The sequence below is a fragment of the Quercus suber genome, unplaced genomic scaffold (genome assembly GCF_002906115.3).
Source record: "Quercus suber isolate HL8 unplaced genomic scaffold, Cork oak 2.0 scaffold_493, whole genome shotgun sequence".
Taxonomy (NCBI): Eukaryota; Viridiplantae; Streptophyta; class Magnoliopsida; order Fagales; family Fagaceae; genus Quercus; species Quercus suber.
Window position 1 is genome coordinate 559,669 of NW_027069942.1, and position 14,738 is coordinate 574,406.

Below are 14,738 nucleotides of genomic sequence, written 5' to 3' on the forward strand. Positions count from 1 at the left end.
AAAAAAAAAAAAAAAAAAAAAAAAAAAAAAAAAAAAAAACCTAATGTGCATTGAATACCATACCACATGTGCATACCAAGAAATGGAGAAAACATAATTTGTAATCCTGTCAAACATGCAGGAAGTTTCATCTCCTCTATTTTGCCAAGAAAGAAAATGAAGGAATCACATAAAGGACACGTGTAATTTGTGGGATTTTTTTTTCCTTTTTCTTTCTTTAAGAAGCTGCCTATACCATGTCTATGTCAAACTATAGTTGGTTTAAGTGTGTTACAACATAACAGATTTACCATCGTCATATTTTTATTATTTTTTTGTATATAGAATCATAAATACCCACTCCTCTCAACATAACTTCGTTCTTTCAAAATATTCTCCACACCTATCAAAAAAAATAAATAAATAAATCTCCACAAGCATGAAGCCAAAGCTGTTATTGACAGCATCCATAGTTTTGCTCCTCTCTCTCTTGATTGCTGTTCCTATTAAGCGTATCAGATATTCATCTGATGCAACACCCAATAATGAAAAAGCTTCCAATAACAAGTTTTGGCGATTTGAAGCTATTCCTATTGAGGGTGCAGTTGGACCAGAGAGCTTTGCTTTTGACCCACTAGGTGGAGGCCCTTATACAGGCGTCTCAGATGGTCGGATCATCAAATGGGATCAAAATCAACGGCGTTGGATCAATTTCGCCATAACTTCTCCACAGAGGTATGCCTTAATTCCTTATCATAAACCTTTTTTTTTTTTTTTTGGTATTTGGTTGATTCTATTGTTGAAATTATTCGATGAAACTATATGGTGCACACAGCACAGTACTTGTCAATTGTCTTCATATGCATGACAAGGCCAAAGAATCATTTAGTTGCATACATGGCTGAATTCAAATTGGTATGAAGTTTTGAAGGTCAAAAACAATGAAATGAGATTTGCAAGCAAATGGAAATTGTGGTTACTGGTTAGTTTGGTTCTGTTGTAGTATGTTATCCAATGAGGGTATGGGCATGTAGCTTGCCATACGTGTCAATTTGTCGTGAGGTGAGTTTAACAGTGTGTTTGGTTTTGCTTTGCTTTTATCGAAAAATCCATCAGCCCACTTTGAAATTTGAATTACAGAATTAGACTTGTGGATGTGAGTACCTAGAAATCTAGAATAACATTACTATTACAAATTATTTTATAATATTTTTATAAAATATTAATATGATCAATTTTTTATTAATTTTTATTTAAACACACTATTAATATCAGTTTTTTAATTATTAATAATCATTCACTATATCAATAGCTTATAATATTTTTTGTAAAAGAATTTGTAGTTCTAGTGTGGGTTTGGATTCACATTTGTGGGCGTATGCGTTTTTACTTTTCAGCGTTTTTCTCTTATTTATTTTTTTTTTTTTTCACGTTTCAGGAAGATAATTATCACTGTTCACACCTATAGCAGCACTGTTTACACACTGTTTATGAGACCCACAACCACTTTATTCAGGAAAAAAAATTTAAAAATGAATCTCATGACACTATTCATACATTTGAAAATTATTTTGTTATAATGTTTTCAGTTTCAGGCTTTCAGCAAAAATAAGTTGTATCCAAACGGACCTCTAATATTTTTCCTTTTTCTATACTTGTCTCTACCAATCATCCAATTGGTAGTGACAGATAACCTTCAATCAATTGGTAGTGCTTGGACTCGCCCTTTAACCCAATGGCATGGCAAAGGGCAAGCTGAGTCGGACTTCCTTTGTATGGCGGACAGAATCATAAGATCCCACCAAGTGGGACAGATTAACAGCCACCCTTTCCCACTTAATAGGTTTAACTATGTCTCTAACTACTTATATGCCTCACCTAATCACAAGCTCATGTTACTAAACTCGACAATTAAAGTTTTAAAGACTTAAAAAAATAATAAATGTCAGTTTTAAGAAATAAATTAACTTCTCTCTCTAATAGATTTGTAGAGACAATTAAATGTTCCTTACTCCCAATGGTTTCTTTTAACTTTATTACTTTTTGTGGCTTATTTAAAATTAAAAAATAAACTGAACAAGTTGTTTAAAAAAACAGTACATAAGTTAGGAACTCATCTAGTTTTTATTTTTATTTTTTATTTAACTTGTTTTTTAAAATATCACTTTTAGATATAGATGTGTTTTTTAATTAAAATGGACCAATAAAAAAATGATATAGGCATATCAGCAATGAATAAGTTCAGTAAATAACAAAATTTTAATTTTAATTTTTTTAAAATCCAAACTAGCACCAGCTTGATAGATTTTTTATAGGATTTATTACTCATCATTTAACTAAGTACTATGATTGTCTTACCTTAAAAATGTTCAAACTTCAAACTACTTCATACGTATCATATGTAAAATATGGACATTTTAAAAAAAAATTAGACATTTGTTGTCTACATTTTACAAAAAAAATTATTATTGACACTTATTTTATTTTATTTTTTTATACAAGATATAAATTCTACTCTAACCCAATCTAAGTGTATATATGTATAAAAACTCATTTTTAGAGACTTAAACCCCAACTTTTACCCCCCATACCCTACAAACACTTATATTTGTGGAGTGACGATCGCATCATAGATGTGCGGTAGTATTATTTGACACTCTTTGCTGTGAATGAAATATTTCACACAATATTCACATATTTTTACATCAAATATACATTTTACACATATACAAAAGAATATAGAATGAAAGAGTATCAATGAAAGCCCTTTTACAAATGATTTAGGGATGCTGAAGTACAGCATAGTGCATCAATACTCAAGGGAGGACAGCCGACCTACCCCATATAGCCAAGGGCCCAAGATGTCCTTGTCCTCCTCAATAGTTTTTTTCCCCCATAAACCATTAAAAAGAAAATACTTTATTGAAATAAAACCTATAACTCCTTGAATAAAATAAAATTTTAAAAAAAAAAAAAAAAAAACCTATAATTCCAGATTATTTGATGGCCCTGCACGTTATCTTATTGTATAATAGTTGCACTTGCAAATGAACTTTTCCTTTGGACCAAAGTAATAAATATATCAATTGTTTTCCCCTTTTTTTTTTAAATCGGGGGGGGGGGGGGGGGAATTGTTTACCCCTCTTCTTAAAAATGAAAAATCACTGTTCTCTTCATTTTTTTAGCAAAAGTGTACTAAAAATAATTTCCATGTATTATAATAATAATTTCGGTCTCCCTTGTAATTAACTCCAAGTTAATAGATGAAGGAAAATAAAATTTTGAATTAATGTTACCATATTATCAAAGAAGGTTGTTTCTCAAAAAAGAAAAATTATCAAAGAAGGTAGAATTCTTAATTAACTAATTAAGTTAGTTGACATCTTCTTCTCAAAAACAAAAACATGAAACATAAAAAACCAAAAAAGAAAAAGAAAAAAGAGGTTAGTTTGGTTTGATATAGTCTAAATGGTTCAGAAATATTTAAAACTAGAGAGATGTAATTGGAATGACATTTAGCACAAAGTTAGAGCATGTGAAATCTAATTAGAATGACAATTCACACGTGACACAAAATTAGAGTGCAATAAAAAGTACAATTTGAATCTTTGTTGGCTTATATTGGTTGTCATAAAAATAGATGCCATAATTATTTAAGATAAGGACTTCTAAAGGAGAGGATTTGCTTTGGTGTTAGGTTTTGCTTTTATCAAAAAATCTATCATCTTACTTTAAATTAGTCTTGGTGGCCTTGTGGATGAAATGAGTTTTCCAATGACTCATCCAATTTGTGACAGATCACCTTCTAATTAAGTTATTAAAAAAAAAAAAAATGATATGATAGAGAACTACCCGTCTATGGACTATGGTGCTTGAACCCACCCTTAACCTATGGGCGAGGCGCAAGTTAAGATGGACTTCCATTGTATGGTGGATAGAACACTAGACCCTATGTCCTTGTGTCATGTGGGATAGACTAATTATCACCTCATCCTATTTTAAACCAATTTTTCCATACCTTCAACTATTAATATGTTTTACTTAGATTAAGTTAGAGTAAAATTTTATTTCAAATAAAACCAAAAAAAAATATGCTCCACTTTGTTACAAGCTTATGGTACTAAGCTCGACAATTAAGAACCTAAATTTAAGCTCAGTAATAGCATTTAAATTTTAAGAACCTAAAATTTAAAAGAAGAAGAAGAAGAAGTCAATTTTAAGAAAGAAATTAACTTCCCTTTTAAATAGATATGTAGAGACAAATAAATGTGCCTTACTCCCAAGGATTTCTTTAACTTAATTAATTTTATTATCTTATATAAAATTAAAAATAAACTTAACAAGTTCTTTCTTAAAAGAAAAAAGAAAAAAATCTATACACAAGATACGAGCTTACTAGGCTTTTTTTTTTTTTTTTTTTTTAACTTTTTTTAAAAAATATCTTTTTTTTTAGATTTAATTTTTTTTAATTAAAATGAACCAATAAAAATAATGATATAGGCATGTAGCCAAAGAATAAGGTAAGTAAAATCATAAATTTAAAAAAAATTCCGAACTAGCACTACCTTAATTAATAGGACTTATTACTTGTCATTTAATTAAGACTAACACTGCCTCACACCAAAAATGTCCAAACTCTATGGTCTATACACTTCATATGTAAACTGTGGACATTTTTTTTTTTAATGTACATATTTGGTGTCCCCATTTTACTAAGACATTATTATTCATACTCTTCTATATGAGATGTTCCAGGCAATATCCGCACTTTTATATAATATACTCACATTTTACACAATACATGTAAATATCATTAGATTGGAAACAATGAAAGTTGTGGGAATCAAAACCAATTGGTAAGAGATGTCACAATTAATTTATACATGTAGGATTACAGATATTCCACAATGAGAGACTTGAACAAGATAAATAAGACCAGAAACTCTTTTATAAGTGTAATGCTCAAGAACAAGCTTACAAACAAACTCTCTCTCTCTCTCCTTATACTCCCTCCTTTCTACGTTTCTTGGAATTTGCTACTTTCATACAACTGGCAAGTTACTTGTCCAACTAGACAACTGCACCATCATTTTCATGTTGAAGATAGACTTTTGGGGCTTTAGGCACTGTTTAGGCTAGTCAATCATTAATAAATAAGACTATGCCAGGCACGTGAATTTAATTCACGCAGAGGTGCCTGTTACTTTATTAAGAAGCTTCATTATGACTCCTTGGACGTTTCCATGTCTCTTTATGCTCTTCCTTAGATGCTCGGAAAGTACTCTGTGCTTAACTGCCAATGGTGAGGTCGTCTCTAATACACCTTGGCAAAAAGGTGTCGGACTACTTTTCTTGATCCAAGGTCCATCTCCCTTTTAATGGGCTTGCCACTTCATTTTGTCAATAGGAAATGGGCCCATCAAGCCCAATGTTTCCTATATTTAAGACCACTTCCCTACAAAAGCCCTTTTACAAATTTGTCCCTTTACAAATTACGTGTGCTGCATATTGGCATAGAACATCAATACTCATGGCCTCATGGGAGGGAGAAACTATAAGGTCCTCATGGTGGACAAGTGATGTGGTCTACTATTTCACTAAAAAACTTTTATTTGTTTAAAATTGCTAAGTTAGTAATTAGTTTTTGTTTAAAAATTTTCTAACTCAGTAATTTTAAACAAGTATAAGTCTTTTAATAAAATGGTGGACCACGTCACTTGTCCACCATGAGAACCTTATAATTTCTTCATGGGAGGACGGTTGACCTACCCTATGGGCTATAGCCAAGGGCCAAGGGTGTCCTTGTACTCCTCAATTTTATTTTTATTTTTTTGGTAAAAAAGATACTTCTAGTTTAAAATAGGTTAAAAAGGGACGTCAATATATTAAAATAAATATCCAATTAACACGGCATTTGACATGCATGTCAAGATGACAAGATTACATGAACAAAGAAAATATGCAATCTAAGGCGATTTCTCAAAATATTAATGTATATTACACCCATATATATAGTGTGAGAATGTATGTTTTATTTTTCAACAACTCGTATTAGTATATTACCACTGTCATTGCTGGCAGAGATGGTTGTGAAGGGCCACACGATCATGATAAAATGGAACACATTTGTGGGCGTCCATTAGGATTGGGCTTCGACACAGCCACAGGTGATCTTTATGTTGCTGATGCTTACATGGGCCTATTGGTTGTGGGCCCTGATGGAGGCATGGCCACTAAGGTTGCCACACGTATTCCCCTGGGTTTCACCAATGGTTTGGACATTGATCATCGCAATGGGGTGGTGTATTTTAGTGATAGCAGCTCACAATACCAAAGGAGGTATGTCATTTTAATATTGCACAATTTACATACATCCAATCCCTACCATTCTAGTAAAATTGGCAACTGAACAAATTCTTCTCAAAAATAAAATAATAATAAAACAAATTCAAATATTTTTTTTTTGGTTGTCGTAAAAGATAATATAACTCATAATTTCCAATGGAGGGAATTTAATATCTCCATTTTTTTTATTGGAAAAAATAAAAATCCACCTGTAAAAAGTGAGAAACTATTCCTAAGGAGTAATCAATAATTCAGTGTTGTAAACTAGTATCAGGAAACAATTGCATATATATATATATATATACATATATATACTATAACAAATTTACACTCAACCGATTATTGCTGATGATTGATTAGAAATTTAAAAATTACATAAATGTATAAGAAAAAATGTATCATGTTTAACATATGCCAACTATCAATACAATTTTAGAAAATGTATTTCATGTATCAAATATATACATCATTTTTCTCACAGTACTTGGGTCTCACATATTTAATTCATGAGACAATTACTTCATAATACCGAGTCAAAATTCACAATAATCCATTGAAAGTACTTCTCATGTTTCACCTCAAAAGAGTTTCAATACATACAAAACCAACATACAACTCATTGATATATATATATATATATATAAGACTACTTTCTATTTCTAACTTCCTTTTAGTTGGACTGCATAAGCCAGCTATATATAATATTTGTGTTGTTCAAATATTCCTCTAGCTACCATCAACTTATAGATTTTCTTTTCCTAAAATATTAAAAGTGTACATGACATACTTGATTATGCAGGAATCACATCTCTCCAGTACTAAGTGGGGATAAAACAGGAAGGCTAATGAAATATGACCCAAAAGACAAACAAGTAACTATTCTTCTTAAAAATCTATCATTCCCCAATGGTGTAGCATTAAGTGAAAATGGCCACTACATTCTAGTTGCAGACTCCACCAATTGCAAAATCATGAGGTATTGGCTAGAAACATCGAAAGCTGAAACTTTCGAAGTCTTTGCTCAACTCCCAGGGTTTCCAGACAACATCAAGAGAAGTCCTAGGGGAGGATTTTGGGTGGCAATTTACTCAAGAAGAGAAAGGATCTTAGAATGGATGCTTTCCTATCCTTGGATAGGAAATGCTTTGCTTAAGCTTCCTTTTAACATTACGAAAGCTTATGCATATTTAGCTAAGTGGAGGGCAAGTGGAATGGCAGTGAGGTTGAGTGAACAAGGTGAAGTATTGGAAATATTTGAAGAAAAAAGTGGAATTAGATGGAGATCTATTTCTGAAGTGAAGGAGAAAGATGGAAACTTATGGATTGGATCAATAAATATGCCTTTTGTAGGCATGTATAAGAGTAATTTTTAGATATTTTTAGAGCACTGTGAATAAAGCTCTCTTCTCTCACATTCATAATGAGATTTGCTCATTAAATTCATGATGGATCTCGCAATGAATGTGAGAGGAGAATATAAATAAACCTTTTTTTTAGTTCCTTTTACAGTTTTTATAGGTTTTAAGGTGTAAACTAGCAGGTTACCTATGTGGACTATTATCTGTCTAATATTTCTTGAAGGAGCAATAATTGAAGAAACTAAACTTTTTTCATTGACGTAGTTGAATAATGATAGAAAGTGTAGTGAGCCCTCTTGACAACACTTGAATAGTTGAATGCCAATTACAGTGATTTAGCGCAGGACAAAAGACAATATTGACATTGAAACAATGAGGAAGGTGTTTTATAAGCTTTGTTATTTTTGGTACTGGTTTGGAGCTTGATAAGAATTGGAGAGATCAAATCTTTAAATTGCTTCATATGAAGAATTTTAACAACACCGATAGATTGAACTTTGATTGAAATGAATTAATCATTTCAAATCTACATAATCAGCCCATGAATTTCATCGATAGAATTTATTTATAAAAAAAAAAAAAAAAGATATTTATATTATATTTTCGAATCATTACTAAAACGTAAACTTATGTTGAGATGATGGGGAAAAATAAATTTCGAAAATGAATATTACAAAGAAAGGGTTTTATGTGTAGATTTGTATGTTTTTAGCTAATTCAAACTTTAGTTTTTTTATGCAATAATAAAAGTAATTTTTTTTAATAAAGATCAGATCTAAGGATGTGTATGAAAAAACTAAGTACAACACCTTAAACTAGGAAGCACGGACACTTCATTTAAGGTATTGTATCTGTGTCAAATTTGAATGGAAAAAACATTTATTTTCCAATCAAAACTAAATGACTATAAACCATATTATAGAATCTGGCAAAGCAATTTAAACTTGATAAAATGACAAAAGTACGTATTTATTTAATATAGAAAAATTATTAATTTGGTATTTTACTTCTACATGTTATATTTTTTCACATTCACGAGCTTGTATTTGCAGTACTATTAATGATTGTGAGAGCAACTTATCAAGTGAACAGAATTAGGCATGGAGATGCCGTCATAGATCCAACTGACCGGCACTGATCTTCCCGTGCCACAGCTGCCACCAATCGACGGAGCCGATGCCAGCGATTGGATCGCAAATGGACTTCCGATGCCAATGCGGTGCAATCATCGGATCAGAGAGCCCGAAACCGTGAGAGCTGAACCAAACCGATACTTGCATATAACTTTTAGTTTCAGAGGTTTGGTCTGTTTGGATACGACGTCATTTCACTTTCACCAAGTATCTATTTTAATTTTTTTTAACAAAACATCGTTGAATTGGATGTTATTAAAAATAAAACAAACAAACAAACAAAAAAACAAACAAATAGTGTCGTATTTTGCTAGGTTTTCAGATTTCTCCTAAATATAAATTCTTTCTTTCACTCTCAGAGGTCCTTAACTCTCTCTCTCTCTCTCTCTCTCTCTCTCTCTCTCTCTCTCTCTCTCTCTCTCTCTCTCTCTCTCTCTCTCCTCTCGCCGGCCTGAATCCCTAACGCCTCGCCTCGGCTAGCCTCTGCAGCAACCAGCAGGTGCTCACCAGTCACCAGCTCACCGAGGCAAATCACCGATAAGCCATTAAGCCCCTTTCTTCTCTCACCCCATGGTAAGCCACCTGTTTGAGTTGTTTGGTTTATTCTATTACTAAGTTTATAGTTTATAATATGTTTATAGTTTATAGTTGATGTTTCCCTTTTGCTTAGCCTTGATGCTGTCGGAACTCGAAACTGTGTATGAGTGTAAATGCTCTATTTTTTTATTTTTTTTAGTTAATGAAATCATAGTATCCTGTTACTATAAACTTACCCCCCAAAAAAGAAAGAAAGTTTATACTGTTACTATAAACTTACTAAAGTAACAATGTATTACTAAGTTTATACTGTTACTAAAGGCTTGGTTGCTGTATTTTGTTTATCATTTACCTATTTGGGTTTTCTCAATTGAATGAGATAAGATAATTACAATTCTAGGTTAATTTTACTAGCACAAATTGTCAATTAGCACAAAATGCAACCACCCACCAACTATTCTAAAACTCAATACTCATTTGAAAGGAAAGTATAACTATCTAGAATCCTACCACTGGATGCAACTTAAATGTGATATATAGTAACAGTATAGACTATAAACTTAGTAAACTTAGTAATACATTGTTACTTTAGTAAGTTTATAGTAACAGTATAAACTATAAACATAGTAATTCTTTAAGTAACTTACTTGCATAGTTGCATTACATGAGCTAGCTAATTAGTGACTCGGTGTGTCACAGTCTACTAAGTACTAACTTTTTTTTTTTCCTTCAACATTTTAATTTTTGAGGGAGACAGAGATTGAGAGAGTTTACACTTTCAATCCTTCATGGAGAGGTAATCACTAATCATCACTCACTATATTTAGCATTTTGATTTTAAATTTTTAGTACTTAGTAACAATTGCTTTAAGTTTATATATATATATATATAATTAGCTTCTATTTTATATTTATATTGAGAACAATATAATAAATTCCTTGTTAATATTAGTGACATGAATTGTTGAGTAATGACTAATGATTGTTAATTTGTTAGTGACTAATGATTGTTAATTTGTTAGTTTGTTATTGTTGTCTTGTTGTAACTAAATTGATTAGTTATTGCTATTATTGGATCTAGTTGTGACATTCATTTATTGGGAGTGAGCTATTTGATATTGCATTTGCTGGAAAAATTATAATTTGATATTGTTGTGAAAGCTTTGTTTTTTTGTTGGTCGGAAATTTTTTTATTAGATGGATGTCGATGCTCCACCTGGATTTGGTGCCCCTAGGGACTCTAACCCACCTCCTCCTAGACCTAGTAGTGCTAACCGTAACCCAGTTGAACTTGCAGCACCAATTGGACTTGGTGCATCACTTCCCCCACTATCACCTAAACAAGGTGGTAAGGACCCATCTATAGTATGGTAGCACTTCATTAAGTTGACTGGTTTTGATCCCAATAAGCCTAGGTTTGAATGCAAGTATTGTAAAAATCAATATAATTGTCATGGTAAGAAAAATGGTACTTCGGGCATGTTGCAACACATGAAGGTGTGTAAGAAGTGGCCTTTTTCCCGTGATGATAAGTAAAAGAACTTTGTCTTTCCAAGCTAAGAGGGAAGGGGAAAGTGGATCAAATGTGTTAGTGGTTGCAAACTATAGTGAAGAGAGGATAAGGTTGGTGTTGGTAAGGATGATCATTATTGATGAATTACCTTTTAAATTTGTGGAGCGTCAAGGCTTTCAAGAATTTATGGAAATAGTTGAGCCTAGGTTTTCTATTCCCTATCGCACTACCATTACAAGGGCTTGTATAAAGATTTATTCTAGTGAAGTAGATATTTTGAGAAAGGATTTTGTTGGGCAACGGGTTTGTGTGACAACGGATACTTGGACGTCCATACAAAACTTGAACTATGTGGTAGCCACCACACACTTAATTGATGGGGATTGGACTTACCAAAAGAAAATCTTAAACTTTTTCCCTGTAGCTAATCATAAAGGGGACACCATAGGTAGAGCGGTTGAGTCATGTTTGTTAAAGTGGGGTATAGACCGGTTGTTTACAATTACCGTGGACAATGCTAGCTCTAATGATGTGGCAATTGATTATGTGAAGAAGAAAACAAAAGAAAGAGATAGTAGCATACTGGGTGGTGAGTTTACGCATATGCGTTGTTGTGCGCATATCTTGAATTTGATAGTGCAAAATGGGTTGAAGTCCATTCATGATTCAATTGCCAAGGTTCAGAATGCGATGCGATATGTGAGAGCCTCTCCTACAAGGTTTGAGAAGTTTCAAGAATGTGATGAAAATGAGAAAATCAAAGCCAAATGTTTGTTGTCCCTTGATGTGCCAACAAGGTGGAATTCCACTTATCTCATGTAAGATTGTACTTTGAAATTTGTGAAAGCATTTGATAGGTTGGAAGGGGAGGATGGACATTACAAACTTTATTTTTGTGAAGCAGATGGGAATGGGAAAAAGCCCATTGGTCCTCCTAACTATCTTGATTGGGAAAATGTCAAGACCTTTGTGAAATTTCTTGGCATATTTTATGAGACAATACTTAGATTTTTTGGGTCCTTGTCTTTTACTTCTAATACATACTTAGATAAGCTAATTAGCATTGAAGATCAATTGCAATAGTTGTGTAATGTTGATGGGGATCCACTTTTGAGGAGTATGGTGGTAGAGATGAAAACAAAATATGATAAGTATTAGGGAAGAATATATAATATCAATTTAATGCTTTTTGTTGCTGTTGTTCTTGATCCAAGGTATAGATTGAAGTATGTAAAGTTTTGGTTTAGGGAGTGGTATGGAAAGGACAAGGGGGATGCGATGAGCTCTAAGGTTCAGGATGCAATGAAGAGGTTGTATGTGGAGAGAGTGTGTCAAAATGGTGCTTTGAGTTCTATTGGTAGTAGTAGTGGTGCTTCATTGTCTAGGGACTTCAGGCCAAGTGTTGGTAATGCTTCCTTGTCTGATTGCATTAAAAACTATAATAATAAGTTTAAGCAATACTTGGCGGATGAGGATAGTGTGGAAAGCAAATTTGAGTTGGATAGGTATTTGTTGGAATCTTCTGAGGACCACAATGTGGAAGATTTTGACATCTTGATGTGGTAGAAAATGAATTCTTCTAGATATCGAGTCCTTTCCCCAATTGCCCATGATGTGTTGGCTATTCCTATCTCTACAGTTGCATCCGAGTTTACTTTTAGGACGGGGGGGGGGGGGGGGGTGGGGGCGTGTTTTGGATTCATTCCATAGTTCACTATCTCCTAATAGGGTTGAAGCCCTTCTTTGTACCCAAAATTGGTTGAATTATGCAAAGAAAAAAAGACCAATAAAGCTTTAGGAGTGCATGGATAATGTGGAGGATATGGATGATTTTGAGATTGACACTAGTAAAAATATATATATGTTCATTTTGTTTGTTGTATGTATCAATTGTTTATTTATTTTCTCAATGCTTAAGAATCTTATTGTTTTGAATGGGATTGTAGAATTTAAATTGGTTTGCCCAATGCTTATGGATGATGATCCAAGCATCGTTGTGTTGGATGATGATGAGTGATGTGCTACTCTTTGCTTGGAGTTAGTTAGTAGTTAGTATTATATAAGTATACCTACTATTAATATTCGTTTGTGTTAATTATAAATATTTTATTGTTCATAAATGTTTTATTGTTATTAACACGTGTTTATTTGGTTTTGTTTTGTATTTTGTGGGAGTTCCAAAATGATGCATAGTGCACAGACTTACTGGACGAAGAACTTACAAGAATTAGTATTCTTTTGCCTATATGCTAATTATATTTGTACATGTTATTGGTAGTAGACTTTTCACTAATGATAGTTATTTAGGTATTCATGGGTGGAGTTATCATTGAGGATACAAGCAATTAGCATTCTTTTGCCTAAATACTAATTTAATTTGTATATCTTTCTTTTGGCATTTGTAGACAGCGACAAATGATTTTGTAATACGTTATTAAGTGGATACATTAACGCTTATTGTTATTGACACTAACACACACAGTGACACTAATGATATTATATGCTACATGATAGTATTTTGAGAGTTGAACTCTTATTGATGCAATTTCAAAATATTTTTGCATGGTGAATGAAATGAAAAAATTTGGATAATTTGTCATATGTGAAACTGTGAAACTATTTGGACAATTTGCAATGTAAAAAATTTGCACAGATTGTTTACGTGAATTAAATGATGAAATTTGGATCATTATTGTAGGTTTTAGGTGAACAGATTTTTGCACAAATTGTTTATGTGAGCCAATTTGGATAATTACTATTTGCACATATTTTTTGCACAGATTTTTGCACAAGTTTTAGGTGAACAGATTGTTCATGTGAGCCAATTTGGATCATTACTATTTAGGTGAACATATTTTTTTTATAAAGTTTCTGTTGAACAGGTTTTTATTTATTTATTTTTTTTTGTTGAATAGATTTTTTTTTTAATGAAAAAAAAAAAGAAATAGAATTTTTAATGTTTCAAACTGACCAAACCGATTAAACCATGCCGATTGAACCGCACACTATAGGTCGAAAAACCAACCCTAACCTGTATCCATCGGTTTTAATTAATACAAAACCAATCCCTATTAGTTCGGTAACAAATTTGAGAAAAAACCGAGGCAACCGAGCAACGCAAACCCCTAAATAGAATAGTAAGTCTACAAAGTTACAAAAAATTGAGGTTGAAGGCAATGTACGACTCACACCAACATCTGCACTCAAGGAGAACAAAATGAGTTATTCAATGACTACTACAAAGCAACAAAAGAAGAAGATACAAAAAGTTATTTAAAATTGCAAAAAAAAAAAATCACAAAAAATTATGAAAAACATTTTTTGTCTTTCAATTGATTAGAAATTGTTATTTTAACATTGCAACATTTATTGGATAATTGAGGATATAAGGTATTTGGAATCCTAATTTTTATTTAAAAATTTTTAATTGATATTTTTCATTTACTAAGGCAACAAAACGAAAGTTTTCAAGGTTGTTTAACACTGTCAACAACATTGCATATGTGATAACTTAAATTCTTCTTTTATTGTTGGATTTTTTTAACATAGTCAATAGCTTTCCCATGCATCACACGGGTTAGCGACTAATTTAGAATTATTGATGTACTTAAAAAATCATAATAATTTTTTTACAAGAAAAACATGATAGGCTTACAATTAAATATATTTTTCTTTTAACACTTATCAAACGTCGTTTGGAATTTGAATCGTCATAATTAACTTCACGTGGGTGGCTTGTCAGGGCACACTACCACAAACAAAATGTTGCACTAAAGTGACTTAAGCCTAAAGACTCTAAAGTCTAAAAACAAAATTTATAAGAAAAGGAAGGAGGAGCGGAGGTCTTTTTTTTTTTTTTTTTTTTTTTTTTTT

General features: G+C 32.1%; 1 protein-coding gene across 1 annotated transcript; it reads left to right on the top strand.

Annotated features, from left to right (window-relative positions):
- Positions 1–296: 296 nt before the first annotated feature.
- On the top strand, positions 297–7,937 carry LOC112038562 (protein STRICTOSIDINE SYNTHASE-LIKE 2). Its single transcript, XM_024071381.2, has 3 exons — positions 297–714; positions 6,061–6,318; positions 7,124–7,937. The coding sequence occupies exons 1-3, from the start codon at positions 419–421 to the stop codon at positions 7,695–7,697; spliced, it is 1,128 nt and encodes a 375-aa protein (XP_023927149.1). The 5' UTR covers positions 297–418; the 3' UTR covers positions 7,698–7,937.
- The last annotated feature ends 6,801 nt before the right edge of the window (positions 7,938–14,738 follow it).